Here is a 23,373-nt window from a genome sequence, read left to right on the forward strand (position 1 = left end):
TTGAGGTCTTCCTAGTGTTACTTAAAATAAGATCAAGGTAAGAAACATTGTAAAACAAAAATACAAAAGTGCTATTTGTTTCCTAAACAAGTGATTTCTATTAAAAAGGTGTCAGAACTGGAGAAAATGCTGTGTACTTAGAATTTTTTAACACAGACTTTGCTTATTTATGATGACATTTTGCTGTGTTTGTGTTTTAAAATCCAATGGGACAGTTTCCATAGATTATACCATATATGCTACTGGCTAAACTCTAAAGTGAATCACATCGTGCAGTGCTGAATCTCCCTTCTCCTGGAGGATCTGCCAGGCTTATCTCTGCTGTTACCATATCTCCCCCATTCTTCATGTGTTTGTAACCGAGAGAAATGCAGTTGGCAGCATGCTTAAGGCTTTTATAGTTTTGTGATATGGACTGATTAGAACTTGAGAATGAAAGACAGTGAATTGGTTGGACTGAAATCACCTTCTATTATATCCTCTTGTTTAAGAAGTTCATCTTCTATCTTTTAGAGTGAAAAGATTTTAGAGTGAAAAGGCAAAGCTTGCCTTGTGCTTCCTGTTATCGGGGGTCTGTCTCAGTTGACAGTGCTCATTCTGGTTACTTAGGGTTGTATCCTGGCGCTGCCTAGTTTCACCACTGTATATATACATTTGGGCAAACCCTGTTTCCACTGGAAGCACTGGGAAAACTCCCTTTACTTCCTTCCAGTGGGAGCAGAGTTGAGCCACTGCACACACAATGTGAGGCAGAGTCCCTGGTGTGGTGCCCTTGGGAGCATGCATTGGGTGAGGCAGACATGCTTGGCTGTTTCTAGTAGAAAGTAGAAAAAGCTTTTGATTTCAAGGATGCATTTCTGAGCAAGAAGTGAATGCTCCAAACAGTACGTAGCCTGAGAGAATCTCTTTGCTGCCATAGCCAAGTATGCTTCTGTGGGATTCTTGGAGCTGTTTTCTTCCCTCTCCTTTGGGTTGCCCTTCTGCCCTTTAAGTACTTTTCTTCCTTCTGTCAGTGTGCACTATTTTCAGCTCTGAGCTCAGAACCGATATCTCGAGTTCTCTCATCTGTCTGTATTTGGGGAAGTGCACTTCTCGGCTGAACCAGTGATAAACTTGACCCTGCCTTTTGATGTTTGAGTTCTTTTCTGGAACTAGCAGAGCTGGAAGGATAAGTTAGCAGAAATGGTAGGGAGACAGCTGGGCAGATGACATCAAAACTGATCAAATGCCCTTGTATCAGCCCAGTTACCAGTGGGGTCATAACCATAGTGCAGCACCAGGCCAGCAGCGCAGAGAATTTAAACAAAGATATATATATTTCAAGAGATGGAAAAACAAACAGAACGTGAGCGTTCTTTCTTTGGAGTATGAGCCAGCAACTAATGGCCAGACAGTAGAAACTGTCTTTTAGGCCAGGTTATTCTCTAGTTTGCCACTTGGGTAGTTTTTAACATCATCTTCTGAAGCCTTGAGTCTGTTCCTGTTAAAGAGACAGTTTCTAGTGATAGGTTTGCTGAGTCACCCATGATTCGATGTTCTTATTTCTGGTGTTTTCTTCTGAGCTCTTTTGGAAGCACTGCACTTTTTGGGGATAGCAAGCTGTGCCTGAAGACTTGATAGTCCTTCTGTTTTCTTTGCCTATTCAGGAGTGGATTGAAGTGAAATTGGTAACCGTTTTGAAATTTGAGCATGATTAACCAGCCAGGAGATGTTAAAACAGCTATTACTGCTTTTTTGAGGCATGTACTTGTCTGCAGAATCTGAGTAGATAAGCATAGACTTTTATGTCCCTTTTGTTACAGTATTTGTGTTACAAACTGTAGAAGGACACCTTCAGTTAATCATTACCTGGCAGAGAAATTATCGTAACTTAGATTTTTGAATGCTGCAAGGTAGTCTCTCTTGTTCTTGCTGATCCTGCTTGGATGCTTTTCCTTCTGGCTCTGCAGCATTATCTGTCAAGAGGCAAGGAGCATTCCCAGGGCTGCACTGACACTGGCAATGATGCTGCTACATGGAGACGAGTAAATAATCTCTGCACAATTAGTAACTGTAGGGTGGAAGGGGAATTTGCATTGGCTAAATACAGAGTAAGACGGTTTCCTTTCTAACTGCTCTAAGAGGTTCCAATAAAGGGAGAAATCAAAACTCTTTTGACTGCTTAAAGCTCAAGCTCACCTTCTGGATTTGGATTGGTTTATGTTTTTTTCTCACATAATATTTGAGGTAGAATCAGTTTGTACTAAAACTTCTGCTGTCTGGAAAGCTGTTATGACTGGCATTTTGTATTTCTAAACCCACCATCAAGATATTAACTAGTTCTTATGTCATTGCTTGTCATTGGTGGGAAATAAGTGGCTCTTGTAAATCTCTTACAAAGGAGGAGGTGTGACCACAGAGGAAGCCCATATCAGAGACGGTTCTCAGTGCTAAGGACTTTGAGAAGTCACCCTGCTTTTTGCTCAGAAATAGAGTACTCATTGAAGAAGTAGTTCTTTCCCTTCTCCTTGCAATCTGTTCTTTAAAGAGCTGGACAGGAGTGTTGCGGTCAGAGTAGGAAAGCAAGCATGTGACAGGAGATTAGTATTACCATACTAGTAATGATAGGAGAATTAGTATTATCATCAATATTCTCATTATCTTCATTTAGAGCCAGCAGTGGGTTTAGGGCTGTACAAAGCACGATAAAGGCAATATTTCTCGGGGTGATAGGCAGGCAGGGTGAGTAGCATGGATGGTTCTTCAAGGACATCGTTAGCCAGGAGTTACCATGGCGGTGGAGTGGCGTGATGGTTTGCATAAGCAAAACAAGGACCATGTTCTTTGTTGCACACAAGTTTCTGTCAGTGGGGATATGAATTAAAAACTGCTAACTTAGAAACTTAAGAGGTGATAATTTTATGGGCAGGTCTGTTGGTTTTGTTGTTGGTAGGAAAAACAACGTAGTATTTCATCCTTCCTAGCTGACAGGCTTAAGAAAGCAAATCTATCTTCCAGCTGTCTAGAAATGTATACCCTAATTTCTGAGCACTGTGGCTTCGAATCATCTTCTTCCTTGCGCTGTTGCAGAGACAGCCCTGAAAAGGAGCCGTGATCAGCATTTGGGAGGACCCAGAGTGAAATCTCACTCTTGGCCCCACAAGGCTGTGGCAGCCCACAGTACAGGGAGTAAATTCTGGTATTTTCTTCCCATGTGGAATCAATGGAAAACACTTGTGAATCTGCAGTGCACGTATTTCTTGTTTTTCCCCAGCTGGGTTGCACCCTTCCCTCTTTGTTTCTGAAGCACTAATGATGAATACCTGTTTTTTAATGAAACATGTTTTTAAAATGTCCTATTCAAATGTCAAACCAAAATTCATGCATTTTCTGAGAGCCTCTCTCAGTGAGCTGCTTGGATAATCATCCAAGTACCAATACTACACTTCCTTGTGGACCATGCCTCTTCTGGCAGAATTTGTTGTATCTTTTCAGAACTGTTTTAACCCTTCACCTCCGTTTGCAATTCTGAAGATCCAGGGTAAGTTCAGCCTTGCTGGGTAGAAGAGAGTTTTCTGACAGGTATGTAGAAACTCTTCAGGAGAGTCAGGAACCTGGAGAAAGAGGAAGATGTTTTGTCACAAAGCTATTTCATTTGGCGCTTAGGCTTGCCCAGCCAACAAACTACCTCAGCAAAGGCCATTCCCAAGCACTATGTGGATTCTGTAGTTTCTGGCATTCAGAAGGTAAAAGGTCTTCAAAGAACCCTTCCAACAACCAGCTACGTACTGGTCTCTGAGGGAACGTGGTCATACCTGGACCAGGGAATTCCCTAAAAATCAGGTGGAATCAGGAAAACACAAGAGCTGTAGACATCTTGTCTCCAGGTTATTGCCGTCTTACTCAGATCCTTCTTCAAGCCTCAGTCCTGTTTGTAACACTTACAGAATGGAATGTAATACTTGAAAAATATGACTCTCTTTATCCTTTAGCTACTATTTCCCCCATGTTTATCTTTTATCTGGGACAAGAACTTTCTGCATCATTGTGTCTTGTATAGGCTGAGCACATAGTTGAAACTTGCCAATAAAGAAAATTATTTATACCATGCACTGGTAAGCTTGGTAATTATAGAGCCATGAAAAGACAAACACCTCTCCTAGAGATTAATTCAGGATGTGGGCTTATTTCAGAAAGCCAAGTCCTTACCTATGTGAGGGTCTGTTTGTATCCTGTGTCAGCATTACTAAACTACCTGAGCTGTGAATGAAAACAGATTTGCCAAGAGCGTTGGTGCTGTTGGAATGGCTGTGCTGGGGTCTGTCCCAGGAGAACCGCAGGGCCAGGGTATCTCGTCTCCCCTGGCCAGAGGTGGGTGCTGCAGGGACAAAGGAAAGGACAGAAGCCTCTTGAGAAGCAAGGGCAGTGAGAAAGGGGTACAGGGCTGAAGACAGGAGAGGAAGGAGGGAAGCAGGAGAAGAAAAAGGAAGGAAGATTACATGGAGTACAGCAGAGCAGAGAGAAGAAATAGAAAGAGATGAGAAGGAGGGTAAGTGCTAATAGGAGAAATCCAGGAGTGAAACAGGGCTCTGTTGTGAGGAGATGGATATCCTTGCAGTTACAGAGTTTGAAAGTACAATGAAATTACTAAAAAGCTCTTTATCCTACCACGATTTCAGACTTGAGTTGATGTGTATTCCAAAAGGACTGAGTGTGGTGGGAGAAAAGAGCTTCTGAGCTGCAGGTGGGGAAGGAAGAGGGCACTGAGCCAACCCTAGCTCTGCTTCTGCTGCCAAGTCATCCTATCCTGACCAGAGCCTTGTTTGACTTCTGTGCTACAATGTGGGACAAGGCAGATCAAGTAGACCTTTAGGCAGACAGAGCCTGCTCTAATATGGACTGAATTAAAAACTTCCCTGGCTAGAGGTAGTCCCGGGACTGGACAAAGGTTCAGCTCACCAGCGTGGTTGTACCTTCCTACTTCTAGTGTTATGATCAGCCTAGTCAAAACCACCATCAGCTTCCAGAGGTCCTGGTCCTGAGTGAGTTGAGGAGATGTTGCCAGGCAGGACCTGGGAATCAGGTAATTCTCGGCTCTCTTGGAGTGTCTGTGCAAGGTTCCTGTTCTCTGGGCCATCGCATCTGGCAGTTCTGTGCCAAAACTCCTCTGTGCAGCGATGCCTCCCTGTTTTCTTAGGATCTGGTTTATTTAGGGACATGTGTAGAAAGGCAGTTCACCAGAGCAGCTCGACAGGAGCACCTGTAAGTTTAACATAACTCGACAGGAGCACCTGTAAGTTTAACATAACCCTTCAGGAGCGGAGGGCCTGCATCCAGGCTACAGGAAGGAACAGCCCATGGGTCACCCTCCCAGGAGAATGGCTGTCCCATCTCTGGTGAATTAGCATGGAGTAAGCTCTGTTTCTGTTCTCCTTTGCTCTGTTATATTCAAGCAGGTGTCAACTGCTTCAGACGCAAACTCAGCCCAGTCCCCTTCTAGGCAGGAAGAAGTACTGAAAGGCCTCTCTACTATCAGGAGCGTCTGGGGAACTCAAAACCTCGCAAACTTTCCTCTGTCTGTCCTGTGGGGAGGGGGCATAGAAGGGCAGCAGTGAGCAGTGTCAGTCTACTGGCGGTTGGCAGAGTTTTCACACCTGGGGAGTTTGCATCTTTTTTCCTTTTTCCAAAATTTACAGTGGCAAATATAAGACCTCAACCAGCTCTTGCCCTTTTGCTGCCAACCTTCTTTTGTCTGTGTTGTTGGAAAAAAAAATGAAATGGTGTTGCCTTTGAGCTTCGAGAAAGCCGTTTTCCTAGTGAGCAACCAGAACAGCCTTGGAATTGAAGCTCAGGTGGGGAAGGGAGGCAGCGGCTTATGCAGGTCCAGTGCTGGCACAGGCCAGCTCCTGGGGCTGTGTGCAGCGGCTGCCCTACATTTCAGATCTCCGGGGCTGCGGGTTGCTACTGCAGCAGCACTGGGAAGCTGCTGTGCCCAAGCAAGCAAGGGCAGGCACCCCCATTGCTCGTTATCCAGACCTATCAGGCAGGGCTTGCCAAAATTGTGGTGGGGAGGGTGCTTGTTTAGAAAAGAAAGGAAGAATCCCTCTGTGCTTCACATTCCCCTCTGTAAAGCATGTACCAGCAGTTCTGACACTGCAAGAGATGTTTCCCTTGGGCACTGGGAGCAGGCACTGTTGAAAGCTCCGTGCTGGGTGTGGCAGGAGGCTGCGTGTTGCTGCTTGTTCTGGGCGAATGTATCATTTCTAATCACAGTCTCATATGTTTCTTTACTGTAATTATCACTGGCATCAAAACAGTGATTGACTCGAGCCAGCAGTAGCATTGTATCCGTCAGCTCTCCCTTCCAGAAGGTACGTTGTCTCCACCTCATTCCCAATCCCATGTCTAACAGGCAGCCAGAGCCCTCCCTAAGGAAGGGGTCTGCTACCACACAAGCCCCCGCGGCTCAGGCAGCTCCACACAGCCAGAGCCAGCAGGCAGTCGTGCCCCACGAGCTGCTTCACTCCAGTCACAGCTGCAAGGCCCCCCAGGCACTCTCTTACCCTGGCAGAGGCATCTTGGCCGCCTCTCATAGTCCCACAGAAGCAAAGCACAGGTTGCAATCTCCATTAAGCAAGGACTAAGCAAGGCAAGTGGGACGATATGGCTAATGCCAAGCGGATCAGGCTCCTGCAGAGGAAGGCAAAAACTTTGCTGCATCAACAGCGGTGGAGCTTGTGGTACAGAGAAGTGGTGGGGAGCTGCTGCTTACTTGGGGTAGCTTCCCATATGGTGGTTTGTCTTTCAGGGCCTGAGTGGCTCTAATCAGCAGCCACCCACTGTGCTGGCCACAGCCGAAGGCAGGCAGGTTGTGAAGGCAGCTCTGCTTGTATAGAGAAAATACTCAGGCCGAGATCATGGCGTCACATTCTCGCCATTGTGCCGGCACCATCTCAGTAGACTTCTTGGTAGCACAACCCTGCCTGTGCGCTGTGCTTTGTCCCATCCTCCCCACCCCAGCGTTTCACCCCAGCCCAAGCTGTAAAGCAGGAGTCCTGGCCTGAGGTCAGAGCAGGTGCTGATGCTGACAGGCCCTGGTCCCTTGCCCAACTTCTCCAAGTGCTTTTGGTGACCAGCCCCCAGTTGTGTGGCGCAGCCCCCACTGCTGCCACAGCTCCGGTGCTGCGAGGGAGTGGTGGCAGCTTCTCTCCTGGCTGGGTTTCTGCACAGCGAAGCTGCGGCTCTGCCCACCCTTAGCCGGTGGTGCCTGGGCTGCCCCCTCCCCACCAGTTTCTCATCCTCACAGGCCCTGGTGTAAAAATGCCCCTTCTGACTGGTACCACACTGTTGTCACAGAATCGCGAGAACACCAACTCAGGAGCTGGTTTGAGTTTTTTAAATAACTATTTTTTTTAGCCTGATGCTCATAGTGATCTGCAGTCTCTTTGTTGCCTTCAAGTCCCTCATGGTTTCAGTTTTGGTACAAATGCGATTAGATTTTAGCAAATTAAAGTTGGGGGGGGGTGCAGAGCATCTGATCAATTTGTATTTATTTATTTTAACATTTTACTAAATAAAACACAATAAAATCTCTCGTCTCCTTAGCTGTATGTACCAGGTGGGGACAGGGGATGGCACGGTGCCTGGGTGCCATCTCCCAAGAAGGTCCCCAGCCCCAGGGGGTGTTTCTGGGCGTGCTCCAGCTCGAGGCTTGCTTTCTTGGCATGGAGAAGGGTGCCGCACTAGTAGAGATGAGTTTTAGCTCTAAAACAGGCTGTGCTCCATTAAGAAAAAAATCTCTGCAGGCTTTTTCTCCTCAGTGGTTGCCTCCAGCTGATCCCACCCGGCAGAGGGCACACGGAGACCAAACCTGAGCTGACTTTACTCCAGGTCCTGGAGCATTGTAGGCAGGTTTGGGGCTAAGGACTGGCCAGGCTGGGAAGGATTATCTGAAAATGATGGCACAGAGTCCTCCGGCGCTAGGCACAGCACTCCACCTGCTGAAAAACCTGCTGAGCCAGCATTGCTGAAGCTATCTAATCCTAAAAGAAATGCCCAGAAGTGGCCAGCTCCATCCCAACGGTGCTCCACCACCCTCTCTCTAGCAGAGAACAGGTGAAACCACTGTCTAGAGTGGAGCTAAACCGGTCCTGTTGCAGAGCACGGCAGCAGAGCGATATCAGCCAGCACTGGCTGTATTAAACAAAAGCTGTCTGCAAGGGACTGGTTGGGTGCCTGGCTTCAGGGGCATCAGCAATGTCTTTCCAGCCCTTTCCCAAATAAAGCCTCAACAACTTGTTCCTGGCACACCACCCTTGTTCTCCCATCCCTGCAGATGCAAGGCTGGCACCACTGTGGCCTTGGAGACAGCTTTCATTCCCAAGACTTGTAAAGCCAATGGTGTGCTTGGGGGGGCCGCCCCAGTCCATCCCGGTCCTGCTGCCAGTGTCAAGAGCAGAGCGGTGTAGGGAAGGTCCTGGGTATGCAGTGGCCGGCTCGGCACGCGTGCCTCGGGGCTGAGCCACGGCACTGCCAGAAGAAATAACACATCTCTCCTGCTCGGTGACTCAGCTGACTCCATGCCTAAGCCACGAAGCCCCAGGCTCCGTTTAATGGGTGCTGGCTGTGCAGGTGGGCTGTGCCACCACTCAGCCTGCCAGCCCTGCTGCAACACCAGGAACCACGGCTTTCCTCCGGCCGCAGGCAGCCCTTTCAGAGCTGGTGAGGACTGCTGTGCCTGCTACTTGACAACAGGGGCATTGCTTTTACCTATGGTTGCTCCCTGCTCCCCAGCCCTCCCAGTTTGTCAGCCCCAAAAGGAAAAAGTTCCAAGTGTGCCAGGCAGAGCAAGCCCAGTGATGCTTTTCCCCAGCTGAGGCAGGGCTACCCCTGCATTGCTCTCCTCCCACTGCCTTCCCTCCAGAGAACACGTGCAGGCTCGCAGCAGAAAATAATAACCAGGCAGTTCTAACAAGAATGTGAAAAAGAATAAAAAAAAGATTTAATTTAAAAATTAAATTAAAAAGAGAGAATTAGCAAGAGGTGCTTGTGCCCTTTCCATACCCCGTGCTTTCTATGGTTTCTTCCGGCCGCTCCCACCATGGACGGAAATCCTCACACCTGCACCAAGCTGGCTCTTGCAGCCCAGAGTGATGCTACGGAGAGAAGAGCAGAGACTGCAGCAGCAACAGGCCTGGAGAGCCTCCAGGGCCACCAGCAAAATCATCCGGGAAGAAGATTAAAAAAAAAAACACAAAACCCCAATACCCCAGACACCCTAATCATTTAATTCTTATCAGAAAAGTATTAAATAATTTAAAAAGCATGAGGAAACCAATGCATCCTCTGTGCTCCAGTGTGTGACAGCAGTGGAACAGTGCCCGGCCAAGCTGCTCCCAGCACAGGGATCCTGCCACAGTGCTCGACTACAGTCTTGTTCAGTGTCAACCACATCCCTGATTGCCGATGGAAAAACCTGTGCTGCCAAGAGTGGGGAGGAGCAGGGCGGTCCCCTACCAGGAGTTTCTCCAAGCACATACTGACCCACAAAGCTGCTGTTTTGCCCAGCATGATGGTTCACAGCCCTGCCCTGCGGGGAACTGCTGGCCCCAGGACAGGGCCCGTCACGGGCAAGGCTGCTTCCAGCCAGGAGCCACTGGCCCATTCTGGGAGCTCACTGCTGGGGGCAGCACACAATCTGTCCTGCTTGGGGAGCTCGTCCTGCTCTGGTGACCCCCAACACCATCAATACTGAGCCAGCGCCACTGAAGACTGTGCATCCATATGGATGGGGAGTGACAATACTTCGCTGTGTAAACCAGCCAGCCTCAAGCCTCGATCCGGGCTTGACACCGGTACTCCCTGGCCCCTCATCCCAGGGTGCTGGGAGGCTTTCTCTGAACCTGCTCCACAAAGGATGCACTGCATCCTCATCTGCCACTCACCAAAGCTCTGGAGGGGTGTGTGGAGAACTGGGACCACAGAGCAGAGTCAGAGCAGGGTAAGGTACAGATCCCAGGCCTCTGGAGGAGCCAGGCCTCAATTTGAGGTGGGTTAATGAAGGCTGAGAATCCACAGCTACTAAAACAGGGGAGGAGGCCTGTCCCCCTTGGCCTCTGATATAGGGAGGCTGCCCTCTAACACAGGAAGGCTTCTTCTCCAAAAAAATCTCTTGGCCACAATGCAGCTGCTTGACCTGCAGGCACTCTCTGTTCTTGCAGCTGGCATCTTCTATCTTTTCTTTGGGCGTCCCTTTGCTGGTCTGGAGAGGCTGTGCTCCCAGCTCAGTTCCCTCAGGCCAGGCTGCCGTGATGGGCTGGGGCAGGAGGAGGTCCTGCGACCTTCCTTCTCCAGCACACTGCTAGCACCTTGTGTCCACTGTCCCTGGGCATCACATGCTCCTCTCGGCAGTGAGGTATTTGAGTGCAGCAGCCCCGTATCGCCGTGACAGGTCCTGGTGGAACTCTTCCCGCAGCATCTGGAGGCAGCCCCGGTACCCTGCGCTCAGGCGAAACTTGGAGATGTCAAAGCTGGGGGCATGGGGCATGTGGATCATGAAGGCGTTGGGCAGTACCAGCAGCTCATACTCCTGGGGGCAGAGCAGCAGCTCTCACTGTCAGCATCGGCTTGGTGGTACCAACACGTACCACCCGCCCAGCCGAGACCCTCCCACCCACCCAGCACCTCCATGGTGCTGGGACCAGGCCCTCACCCACCTGCGCATCCAGCTCCATGATGTGGGACACCTTGTTCCAGCCAAAACCCACAAACCTCTGGTCGTAGTTGGGACAGTCTCGCCTCACTACAATGTAAGGCTCAAAGTCTGGCTGCCACGCTACACGGTAGGGCACGGTGGCTGTCCGCCACTTGGCATAGTCAGTCGGAGCATGGCCTTTAGGCCACACATGGTACCTGCAGGGAGCGATGGAAATGAGAGACCGGGGAATGCTGGCAGCTCCCCGAGACATACAGAAGACACGGGCACCCTCTGAGCCGACTGCCCCACAGCCCCAAAAGCCAAGGGTACAAAACTGGTTTCTCTGGGTGTGACGGCACCATTGGATAGCTGAAATCCCTACCTGAAGGTGTAGAGGGAGCCCATGTCCAGCATGGAGAGCAGCTCTGCTTTGGATTTGGGGAAGGTCAGGCGGTAGTGCAGGGTCTCAAACGCTGGCACAATGAGAGCTGCCTTCCTCTGGGGCAGCTCCAGCTGTTGGATGGAGTTCCTATGGTGGTAGGAAGGGTGTGAGGTCTCCCTAGCTGTGAGCCATGGCCACAGCCCCCTTCCCTCAGCCCCTCCAGCCTGCCCACTGCTCCAGAAGACTATTAATGGTTTTGGACACTTTGTAGTGGTGCCATGCAGGGGCAGGAGGCGCGGGGCACCCCTCACAGTCACAGCTCTTTCCTCATCCACTGGCATCTGACAAAACCAAGGGCAGGATCCCAAGGTTCCACACAAAGTTTCTACATGTTGAGAACTGCTGCCCAGGGTGTTTCCAGCAAACCCTGGTGCTTTGGGAGCCCATCAGGCTAAGCAAGAGCCAGCTGGAGAAAGCGTTACCTGAGGTAATCGTAGAGGCCATACATAGGCAAGAAGTCAATGTCCGTCAGAAAGACGTATGGCGTCTGCGTGTTGGCCAAGGCCACGTTGCGCAGGAGGTTGATGGGGTAGAACTGCCCCTCCTTGTAGACAATGTGGTAGGCAATGTTGTGACGGGTGCTCAGCACCTCTGAAGCCTGGGCGTAGCGCAGGAACTGCTGAGCCTCTGCATCTGACATGTACAGTGCCAGGCTGATGGGGCCCACCCAGTGCTTGCAGATGGCCTCCAACATCTGCAACCTGTGAAGCAGAGGGCTCTGCGTAAGCTTGAGACCAGTCCCATGGTAGCTTGGTGAAACCCAGAATTGGATGCCTGTCAGTTAGCTGCATGCCAGCCAAACCCAGTTCACGGGCAAGCAGGAGGAACTGCTGCTCCCAGCTTGGGGTGTTGCTCCTCACTACAAAGTGCTGTTTCCTGTGAGGAACCTGTGTTTCAAGATCCCTGGTAGTTCCCAAGCTGTAGAGCCTCTCCAGAGGAGCGAAGGCAGGATGTGACCTCCCACTAGCCCCACCAGCAAGTACCTGTCCATGGAGAGCTGGGCCACGAGGGTGACATCAGTGGGATCGGTAAAGGCCAGGAACTCATACTGCAGGAAGAATAGGTGGACACGGTGCTGTGTGAGGTGCTGCCGGCGGAAATCGTAGCAGGGATCGTCCTCATCCAACTCCTCCAGTGCCTGCTGCAGCTGCAACACCGTGAAGATGAGTGAAAGCAGGAGCCCCAGGGAGAGCTTGGGTAGTTGCGTGGGGTCTCTACCCACCCCACGTTCTGAGCTTGGGGGCAGAGTCACAATCCCCCTTCACCTGGTCACTGGGCGGGCTGGGGAGACTGGCACAGCCAAAGAGCTCCCTGCGCAGCAGGTTCCCGTCATACTCCAGGAAAGTCAGATAAAGGTTGCGGAAGAACTCCACATGCTTGTTTTTCACCCGCAGTTTCTTGGGTGAGTTCCAGTGGATCACCTGGGGACAGCAGTGTGTCACCTTGTGGAGGAGAAGTCACCAAACACTCTCCAAGCCCCTAGACCTCATGCTGACTCCCCCAGACCTCCAAGTGCATGCACTCTCTTTCAGGCCTTCTCCGGTCTCAAAGGCAGCAAGTCCACTGACCTTGAGATCTGAGACCTCAGAGTAGCACTGCTCTGAGCGGGTGTGATCAGAGAGCTGCACATTCCAGAAGCAGGGGAGCCGGTATACCAGGGCTGGGTCCTGCTTGATCACTGCATTAAAGATGTCCTAGGAGAGAGAAAGGTGAGTGCACAGGCGGATGAGGAAGACAGCATGGCTTCCCTGTACCAGCAGTACTATGAGAATGCAGCAGTGCCGGCCACCCCAGAGGAGGGACCATTACCTGATCAGCCAGCGAGGTGGAGAGCATGCTCATCAGCTCCTGCTCTGCTGTCAGCTTCCACATCTGCTCCCAGCCCAAGCGACGCAGACGGTCCAGCAGGAGCAGGATCACGCCTGGGTGCCGAGGAGGAGGGCACTGGGTTACCAAGGGAGCACCCAGACATTACGGAGCTGAAGCACAGCAGCCTGTGTGCCATCAACTCCTGGGATATCCTGCTTCTCTGCAGCCACCTGCACAATCCCAGGATGCGGTTGCAGCCCTCTTGTGCCCACCAGACTCTCCTGCCTCACCTCAGCCTTCTCCAGCCTCCCCGTGACAAGTGCCACCAAAGCTGGCTGAACCCCAGCAGCCCACACTCACCTGTGTTGAAGCCACGTCCCAGAGCTGGCCATGGTTTATGGTTTTTCCAGAGGTTGCCCAAATACCAGTCACTTTGGTTCTCCACAAGCCCAATCACTTGTTTGTCTGAGAAACAGAGGGACATGGATGCAGCCCATCTTGCAGTGTTCAGAGGGTCCAAGCAAACCCACTGCACTGGTGCAGTGGCAGAGGGGGCCTGACATCTTGAGCCCAGCACCCAGGGCCCTGCGAGTGCTGCAGCAGGTCCCTGGGACACCATCCTCACCAGAAAACTTCCCAAAGACAGCCCAGAGCTCAGCGATATCAGTGGCGAAGGTGATGTCGGTGTCCAAGACAATGACCTTGGAGAGGTTGGAGGGCAGTGCCTTGGTAAGTGTCAGCTTCATCAGCCCGTAGATGCCAGAGTAGTGCTTGTTGGGGATCCACGACACCTCCGGCTGCAAGGCAACAAGAACTCGGGGCTTGGCACAGCCATGCCCAGCAGGACAGAGGATACCAGAGAGGGGCGCAACAGAGCCTTGGCTCCAGCTGAGCTTGGAACATCTCCTCCAGCTGCACCACCACACTTGTCTCCTCAGGCACTTCAAGTACTTGCTGGCTGTACCTCCTTCTCCTCTGCTCTAATCCTAGCCTGGCTTTTCCACCAGAACCCCCAGCTGAACCCCAGTGTTTCAGTGCTCAGTGGGGACCCAGCTCTGCCACAGAGGCAGCGGAACCCCAAGGGGCCTCCCCACCCCTCCAGCACCAGTCCTCTCCCCCCTTTCTCAGCTGGACCAGCAAGAAGTCCAGAAAGGGGAGCAAGTGAGCGAGGGACCAGCAGGAAAAGAGTTAATAAACTTCCTCCTGCTCGCCCCTCCTTGCAGTTCCCCTTGGCCCTCCAAGCACTGGGTTGGGACAGGTCAAAGGTGGGGGGGCAAGTGCCTGCCTTCAAGTCATCCGCGTTGTAGAAGCTGACGTGGACGGAGGGCACCATCCAGGACTGGAAGAGCGTCTGGAGGATCTGGTGGGCTACTGAGTCCGTGATGAAGTGAAAGTGGAGGGGGTTTTTCCTGCCAAGGGCAAGTGCAGCAGCACTCAGCACCACAGTGGGAAGAAGAGAACATGGTCCCCACTCCTCCCACCCCTGGCCAGGGGACAGATGCCAACCAAGGGAGCAGATGGAGACGAGCCATCCAACTGAGGGAAACAAATCTCCCTCTGGCCCTCAAAGCCTCAGCAGCAGCACAGGGGGTAAAAAGAGGCCCTAAAGCCCCTCTCCTGCAGCATTGCCCCCTTGCAGCAGCTCACCTGAAAACCCCAAACGAGTGGGCCTCTAGCACAGTACCCCCCTCCCCATTACCTGTGGAATAGGATGGATTTCACCAGGGTCACCACATCCCGACTCGCATTGTGCCCGGCACACACAATTGCAACGTGCAGCAGCTGCCCAGAGACAAATAATGCCTTTTTGAGACTGGATTCCCCCCGCAGGGCACTGTCAGCTTCTCCTGGGGGCTGTGGTGTGGGGAGAGACTCCCTAACTCAGCTCTTCCGTCTGGGAAGGCAGCACAGAGACAGGTGGGAATCCCCTGGCTCAGAAGTGGGGACCAGGGTCTGGCTGCCACTCTTCCTGCCTGATCTCCCTCTCTGGAGAAGCCAGACACCCTCATCCATCACCTGTGGCCCGTTGAGTCCCAGGGAGAGCAAGAATGAGGCCCCTGCACAGCCAGAGCACAGGGTGAGCAGTGTCAGGTGAGTTGCACATACATCCATGCTCAGCCAGGGACCCAGCCTCCCCTTCGGCATCCCCTATCCACCAAGCCAGCGCCATCACTCACCTCACATTTGTGCACCATCCGCTGCTTGGGGCAGGCTGTGCGGTTGCTCCTCTCGCCCGCAGCAGGGTCCCCATCCTCAGCAGAGGCCCCCCATTGTGGGCTGCCATCGCTGCCCTCTGCCTGCACCTGGCTGAGCTGCAGGCGGAGCTGCTGGTTCTCTTCCTCCACCCTGCGCACCCGAGAGGCTAGCGCCTCCTGCTCCAGGTCCCGGCTGGGCTGCTCACCCAGGCAGGGCGGCAGCAGGAGGAAGCGACCATCTGCAGAGGAGATAAAGGGGTATGCGATGGGCACGGCAAGGCAGAGCTCGACCTGGTATGGACCATGGTGCCCGGGCAAGTTCACAGCTCCGCTCCCCTGGAAATGCACAGCTCAGTTTGCACGGCCACAGGGCACCCAGCCCCAGGCCTCGCCCCCCCGCCCCAGCCCTCCCTCTGTTCTGGACTGTCCCTTGATCCGAGGAGGGGGACCCCACTCACATTCGAGGCTGCCCACAAAGAGGTAGAGCCAGGAAAGGAGGATGGCCAGGGTCACTGTGGCAAGCAGCAGCTTCAGCTTCACACGCCAGGAGCGCAACATGGTGTGCCAGCGAGTGTGCCAGGGCAGTGAGCATCAGGTGGGCAGACCAAGCCTGGCTGGCCACAGCATCCTAGAGCCTGCAAGGAGAGAGGGAGAGGTGAGAGTGGTATCACCAGCAGCACTGCAGCCTGCACCTAGGGGCCTCAATATCCCCCAGCAGGATGTCCCCTGCTCCCTCCAGAACCCTGCCTGGGTGCCTGCAGTGGCGAGACACGTGCCCTTCACCTCTCCAGCAACAGCCTCTCCCAGCCAGAACCCCCTGCCCACACTGGCACATCTGGACCCCTGCACAGCCTGCCCAGCACCCTGCCATGGTGCACAGTGCTCAAGGGGGGCCTCAAACATGGGAGGAGAGGAGTCAGGAGTCCTCTGATCGATGCCACTCCAGCTCTGCTCCTTGCTTCTTGCCACCTCACACAATCGATGTCACTCCAGCTCTGCCCCGTGCCACCCTAAAAGGACAACAGGCTCCCAGAAGCGGAGGGACCCTGTGCTGGAGAGGTACTCGGTCACAGGGTGGTTAATGGAGCTGCCCTTGGGAGGGAGCGCAGGTCCCTCCACACCGTCCCAGACCCCAGGGGAGGTGCCCTGGCCACTTCCCAGCACTCCAGCCACCTACAGAACCCTCGGGCCCAGGGCTGCTGCTGCCTAACACCTCCCCAGCTGCTCACAGCTGCCTCCTTGGCGGGGTTCGTGGGAAAATCCCATGCACCCTGGTGAAGCTCACTCTCCTTGGCTCTTGGAGGCACGGCACGACTCCAACGTGCTGCCCTGCCACAACTGCAGTGCTGCCTGTGCTGGGGCGCCCACCTCGGGCACAGAGACACCAAAAATTGAGGCAAATAAACTCCCAAAGGCTCACTTTGGAGTGTCAGAAAGCAAGCACGCTTCATCAGGTCTGGGCAACACAAGTGAGCGATCTCCATCTATCGTGTGTAGCAGGACAAGAGCTGCGATAGAACGGATTTCACACTTAGATGCACTTTGACAAATTTTCCCAGAAATCTTATGCATATGCTATTACTTTCCAAGGACTGATTTTAATGTTATTATGAACTTCACGACAGTCGAAACTCTTGCTAATTTGGAGCTGGTTCCAGCTCTGCCTGACCTTGCATTTGAGATGGGGAGAGACTGCAGACAGAGGGGACTACAGGAGAAGACACATCTGTTCAGCACAGACCATGCTGCACACAGGACGTTCTCATCTCCAAAGAATGAACTAGGTCTGGAAAAACACTGTCTGAAAGAAAACATGCTGGCTGAGGGACACTGCCTAACTTTCAAAAAATGCAATTACTTAGATGAAACTTAACTCTACTTTAGCTTAAATCAGAAATATTCCACCTTTTGTAATAGTAACCACTTCTCGTATCAATAGCACCACGGGCACAGCCGTGATCTGGGCACAGGGCGGGACAGGATGCCCATCTCCTGCCCCAAGATCCCAAAGAGCCAGGTGCCCTGGGGCAAACAAAGACCCCACAAAGCAAGGGGACGCTGACCCTGCACCTCCAGGCTGAGCCCCTGCATCCCATGCAATATCTGGAGGCTCAACAAAAGCTGCCCTGGGGAAGAATGGTCTGGATTAGGGCCTGCTCCCCTTGGAGACCATTGATGTGCAGATGCCCATGGGGCCACCAGCTCGGGGGGCTGAAAGAGCATGCCTGGGAGGACACTGCCCTGAGCAGCCCCGGGGGCCAGGTTGCAAATGCTTCCCAAGGCAGGAATTGCCTGCTGAAGACAGGTGGCAAGCTCACCAGGAGCAAGGGACACGAAGCAACAGGCTGGGGCTCTGCAAGGGCAGTCCGAGGGGTACAGCCACCCTAGCTCGCTAGAGATGTGGCCGAGCCCCCATAGCAGGCACGACACCTGCAGGCTGCACCCCTTTTCCTGGTGGAGAAGGGGTTCGGCTGGCACTACAGCTCTCTGGAAGTGGGGCACAGCATTGCCCTGCTTTTCCACTCCATAGAGCAGATCAAGCACAGGTATGGAAGGGAGAACTGATGCACGGGTCCCTCCCTTCTCCCTGCCACAGCCATGAGCCACGCTGGACCTGGCAAGGTCTCTTCATGGTTCTGCCAGCCCATCTCCCTTCCCACAAGCAGACCTCCATCCCTCCTGCCTGGCCTGGGCTTCCTCCAAACTTAGGAAGCTCAGCAAGCATCAAGCAGTCTGAGGAGCCAAGGGACATAAAGGGACTTTAGCACAAACAAAGGAGAGAGAGGGTGGGAGCACAGAGCAGCAGCCCTCCTGGTCCTCACCTCGAGGAACCACATTCCGTCCCCACCCTGCACACAAGCAGCAATTCTGGGGGACAGGGTGGGACCAGCAGCACGCCAGTTGGGAAAGCCACTCCCAGAAGGGCCCCAGGACTCCACACACACACACCCTCACAGCACCCCCATCCCTCCTGCCGTCCCTTGTCCCTTCTCCCTCTCCTCACCTGCCCAGGAGGTGATTTCCTTACCTGCCTCTCCTGTCCTCTCCTCCTTCACAGCCGGCTCGCAGCCTGCTGCTGCTGCTCCCTCCAGGGTCTGCCGTTCCCAGTCTTCCCTTTACTCCTCCCTTTCAGATCTGACACTTCCCCCCCGCCCCTAGCTCTCAAATCCAAGCTCCCCTCCCCGCACACCCTACACTGGCCCCACTTTCAGAGGAAGAGAGAACAAACAAAACAAGAGATTAAATTCGGTTTCTACTCAAGAGACCCCCGCGCCAGGGGCATAGAATTGCCCAAAGTAAGTCAGGAGGAATCCACCCTTCCTCTGGCCCCCTTCCCACTCCCAGGCCTCAAATAACTATACCTCCTTCGCTAAGATAAGGGAAGCACTGGAATTATTTACCCCCTACCCAACACCTGCCTCCTACTTTCCCAGGGCAGGTGCAGGAGGCTCAGGGCGGTACTGGGGGGCTTTGGAAGGCAGCAGAGCCCACCTAGCCTCCCCTCGGCTGGCAAGGATGGGCTGCACAGCCAGCCTGGGGCACAAGTGTGCCAAGGGATGTGTGCAGCCCTTGCTATCCAGAGAAAGGGTCTATCAGCTGCAGTTGGAACAACAGTCCCTCAGCTGGATAAGGTGCAAACACCGCTGGATAAGGTGCAAACACCACTGTAGGTGTGCAAAGTAAAGAGGTACCCCCTGATCGCCCCAGGCCCACTAGCCCAGGAGAGCAGGGCTCCCCAAAGAGTGCAGTGTGCTCCAGACCTGCCCAGCGTGCTGGGGGCGAGGAGGGTGGCAGTGGGAAGAGCAGGAGTCGGGAGCTGGGAATGCTAACTGCGCGGAGATGGGCTCTACCTGCAGCTCCCCCACTCCCCCTCCAACCAGCTCCCGGCCTCAGGACTGGGGAAAATACCGCCCGGAGCCAAAGTGGAAGGAGGAGCCCCCTGCCCTCCTGCCTGCCTCCCTTCGCCTTGGAAGAAGCCTGCTGGAGGATGCCAGAAGACAGGGTATGGTGGGAGGGGGCCACCACCGGCAGCAGGCAGTTCGATTAGGATGCAAACTGCCTACACAGCAGTCGAGATGAAACGTGAATTGCCCCCCATCCCATAACCCAAGGGCGAGCTGCGGCAGCAAGCCCCAGCCTGCCTGGCAAAGACAGCCTTCAAAGGCAGCCCCTGAGCCCCAGGGCAGGGGCAGGCTGTGTCTCCACCCAGGCAGCACTGAAATCACTGGCCCGGGAGACATATTTACCTCCTGCTCAGGCAGTCCTTGCCTGCCCTTGCAGAGCCCGGTTACAATAAGCAGGCTCTTCAAGCAGGGTGAGGAGACCCCCGGGATGCTCCTCCGAGCCAGCAGCTTCCCAAAGCAGAAGCCTCCCTTTGCTCCCCAGCTGGCACAGGTGCAGGTGGAGCCCAAGCCTGGCAATGTCCTGTCCCTGCCCCACGCCATCCATCACGCAACAACTGCTCCAGCTGAGGCATCAGAGGCTGCGGCCACACAGGGCTCACCAAGCTCGTGGGAGAAGCCCACCTGCAGCCCGCTGCCAACAGCATCACTGCTCTGGGGAAGAAAGGCACCTCCTGCTCCAGCTGACCACCACACTGCGTCTCCACATGGTTTTCCCAGCCTCTCTATCCTGCTTGCTCCCACGTGCAAGGGCCCAGCACCAGATCCCCACCAACCAAGGCAGTAGCAGGTAGGCTGCTGGTGGAGCACCACAACATGGGGGTGTTTTAAGATGTTTATGGCAGTGGGGAGGAGATAGCACACAAGGAAGGCCGCTACACAGCTTCTCCTTCCCTGTGAAACATTAAAAGCACAGCAAGTGGAGAGCAAGGCTGGAAGCAGCTCCCAGGCAAGTGGCACAGTGGGCACTGGTGACTGCACCACAGCATGCAAGCACCTCTACCCATCCCTGCAGCCACGGCGTTCAGCCTCTCCACCCTCCCCTCTCAGTCTCCTTGCTTGTGCCAGACAAGTGCAGCCAGCAGTAAGATGAGAGGTTTCCCAATACTGCCAGTTTCTGACATCTAGCACAAGGGTGCGGGGCACAAGTGCTGTTTGCAGGAGGTTATCCTCCCTCCCCCACACTCCTCCTGGGAGCACAGCGCCTTTTGCTTCAGCAGGAATTGGGGACATGGCAAACAAAACAGAAAAAGGCATCCAGGTCCCCTCTCTCACTGGGACAGGCTAATGACAGACACTGGGGAAGGGGCAGGCAGGACCCCAGTCTCTCCTCATGCCTGGACCCTCCCTCCTCCAAAGACTGCAGGGCGATAGCCAGAGTACAGTACATCAAGCTAGCAGAGCCCAGCACCTGCACAAACACCGGGTGCATGTTCACACCTCCCTCTGAGGCATGGGCAGCCAAAGGCTTGCTGCCTGATGGCCAACCCTCCACACACAAGCAGCCTTTGCTCCTAGGATTGTGGCGTGCCCACCTTGCTTGCCTCAGGCCCCTTCTAGAGCTGCCCGTGTGTTGGCACCCTGCTCCTCCAAGATCCCCTGTTTTTGTAGGAGCATGGCTCAGCCCAACTGGCCTTCGGTCCCCCTGGCCCTGTGACTATCAGGTGAGCAGTTAATGCTTAGGGAAAGCTGGCAGTAGGAGCTTTCGCACTGCATCAGCACACTTCCCCTAGCCCTGCAAGCACAGAGGGGAGCAGTCCTATCATCCCACAGCACCGCAGCTGGCAGCAAGGCTCATGGCAAGATGGGCATCTTAGCCTGCTGCTGCTTCTGGGGCTGATGTGCACCTGCACAGAGGACACTGGGGAACAGCAAGACGGTCTGCCGGCCACGGGCCCTGATGGGCACAGGGACAGCGCCAGGCTTGCTGCCCCACTACTGCATTCCCATAGGCATTGCAGGTGAACAGATGGGCTGGCTGTGCCCAGTAAAGAGCTGCAGAGCACCCAGGAGAGAAGTGATTTTGCAGTGCCACACTGCCTGTTGTCTTACCTAGCTGTAGGAGACAAACTGCAAATCCTACTCCCAGGTCTCATTTTTGGAGCTGGGGGAGCCACAACAGTTTAGCTGACCAGCTAAGACTGCCTCGGCAGGAGCACAACACAACGGCTCTGCAGGCCGGTGAGAAAGGGCCCAGGAGCCACAGCAAGACTGGCAACTGAGAAAAGGCTCCATACTTTGAAAAGGGGCAACTGGGGATGATCTCTTTTGCTCTTACAAAGAGATGGGAGGTGACAGCCTGGTTCTTCACTCAGCAGGTCACCTTTAAAGCGCCTTACTATTCAGCATCACCTCCTTGTCCCCTTCCCCGTAGTCGAAATGCTGTTACTTGGGGGGGGTTGTGCCAGCTGACGGATACCACACAGGCAGCACATAGCGGGGCAGCTGCAGGAATTTACAGAGGCGGAATGGAATTTGGCCAGGAGAGCAGGATTAAAACCCCATGATGCGAATTACCATGCCGTCCCTCCCTCCCCAGTCTTATGATAAGTGAAATCTAAGTGAGACTTTCACCATCATATTTCTCTAGAAAGAGCAACCTGTGGCAAAACAATCACCATATTCTAGAGACGGGATCAAGCAGCAGCCACAGAGTCAGATATCAACACATAACCTGTAAAAGAAGAAAGAGTCCCTATCTCCCACTGCCTCAACATCACCAAGCTGCAGAGAAAATCCCAGAAAGGTGAAATTCTTCCTGGGACAGCAGCCACCCGTGTTTCAGTCCTGGCTCATTCTTGTGCACCAAGCTCTCCTCCACCCCGTAAGATTATCACCACACAATTCTGCTGTTCTAAGAGTTCGGCTTTTTATTCTACAAAGGTCACACTGAAAAGCCACGTTCTTTTCTCTTCTCTGACAGAAGCACAGCACTTGGGAAGAGGAACTAACAGCTTCTGAAGGGTGTTCAAGCTCTGAGCTTGGCTGAATCACGGACTTTTGCTACCATACTGTTGCCTTGTTTTCAGAGGAAATAAGCAAGTTCAGGCTGGGTTTGACACAGGAACACGCCTCACTGCTCACCTCTCCGTGTCTGAAACCACCCTCCCGGAATGCACCAGGGAGCAACCCCTCTTGGCAGGGACTCTGATCACAAGGCCCTGCTTAGACAGTCAGTTTTTGCGAAGTGGCACTGCTGCCAGTCTCCCTGTCCAGGCACTGGATTCGGCTGCCCAGCAGAGCCCCAGCTGGAGAGAGGTCTGTTCAGGGCATGAATGCAAGTGTTGCGTGGGAGGTTTAAGTCTACCAGATATCCTGCAATGCTTACAAGTGGGGCAGCTGCATTTTGCCACAGCTCTCAGGCAAGGCAAGGTGGGCCACCCAGCTAGCAATGTGGTCCTCAAGTGCTCTCGCTCCTGTTAGGACCAAGAAAATGGAAGGATCTAGCTGCCAATAGCCTTCAGACACTTCTGTGGGGACACTAGGGCAGCAGAAAGCAGGGTGCTGTCTTGCACTCTTCTACGTGTGCTGTGTTTGTACTTCACTGCAGCAGGGGACAAGCAGTGTAGACCCTTAAAGTTTGAGGTAAGCTGAGCTGCATCACAGCAGACATACTGTCCGGGACATCCACCCAGGCATGCCAACACCACTGATGGGTCTCACACTGTGCTAGAAGGATCACCTCTCACAGAGACACCAAGTCACTCCCTGCCAGAAAAAAAACCCTGATCCAAGGGCTGACTAACCCTCCAGTACGACTCTGGAGCAGACTACCTACCCTCAGCACTCAGCCAGCCCTGTGCACAGAGTGCCAGGCTCAGGGTGAGGGAGTACCCCACACGTCCATGCTGGCCATGGTTTTCCCACCAAGCGCCTGTTCCCTGCACAGCCTGGATATGCCAGCCTTGCTCCAATCTGACACCTGGAGGTGACTGACCTCAGTGCCTCCTCCTCCCCCACCATGAGACCCTGCCATGTGCTGATGAGACCCTCAACTAGCTTACAGAGGAGATCTCTGCTCAGCACATTGATTCCAGCTTTACTTCCCTGGACTACAAGTTTGATGCCAGGAGGATACTTTGCAGAAGTATTGTCACTGACTGGCCTTTTTCTGGGCCTGATGGAGCATAAGCCTGATTCAGGACAACTGCTCTGACACTAATGCCAGCCTGGGCCAGCACAGCTAGGCACAGGAGGGACCAGGGCTGGGCACAATGCAGAAGCACTACCAGGGGCAGGAGGACCCCACCGCCCTCTCAAAACAGAAGAGGAGCAGCATTTGGGCAGATCTCAAGCTCCCTTCCTTCTCCCAGGATTAGGTTTCCAATATCTGCATTTTTGCTGACATCT

The 23,373-nt window shown here is 53.5% G+C and overlaps 1 protein-coding gene across 1 annotated transcript; it reads right to left on the reverse strand.

The window, feature by feature from the left end:
- Positions 1-8,958: 8,958 nt before the first annotated feature.
- On the reverse strand, positions 8,959-15,774 carry LARGE2 (LARGE xylosyl- and glucuronyltransferase 2). The gene is made up of 14 exons (XM_069858141.1): positions 15,580-15,774; positions 15,104-15,360; positions 14,626-14,708; positions 14,212-14,335; positions 13,552-13,723; positions 13,287-13,391; positions 12,927-13,039; positions 12,686-12,811; positions 12,383-12,538; positions 12,101-12,264; positions 11,540-11,818; positions 11,058-11,204; positions 10,695-10,890; positions 8,959-10,567 (listed from the first exon to the last, which is right to left on the reverse strand). Exons 1-14 carry the CDS (start codon positions 15,677-15,679, stop codon positions 10,370-10,372), a joined length of 2,220 nt encoding a protein of 739 aa, XP_069714242.1. The 5' UTR covers positions 15,680-15,774; the 3' UTR covers positions 8,959-10,369.
- Positions 15,775-23,373: the final 7,599 nt, after the last annotated feature.

The sequence above is a fragment of the Phaenicophaeus curvirostris genome, chromosome 5, assembly GCF_032191515.1.
Source record: "Phaenicophaeus curvirostris isolate KB17595 chromosome 5, BPBGC_Pcur_1.0, whole genome shotgun sequence".
NCBI lineage: Eukaryota > Metazoa > Chordata > Aves > Cuculiformes > Cuculidae > Phaenicophaeus > Phaenicophaeus curvirostris.

What these genes read in the sequence shown, in the direction of transcription:
- LARGE2 (XM_069858141.1), bottom strand. Translation starts at nt 15,679, where the DNA reads ATGTTGCGCTCCTGGCGTGTGAAGCTGAAGCTGCTGCTTGCCACAGTG. An exon ending in GGGACGTGGCTTCAACACAG is followed by an intron (nt 13,040 to 13,286) that starts GTGAGTGTGGGC and finishes CTCGGCACCCAG; the next exon opens with GCGTGATCCTGCTCCTGCTG. An exon ending in CCAGCCCGCCCAGTGACCAG is followed by an intron (nt 12,265 to 12,382) that starts GTGAAGGGGGAT and finishes ACGGTGTTGCAG; the next exon opens with CTGCAGCAGGCACTGGAGGA.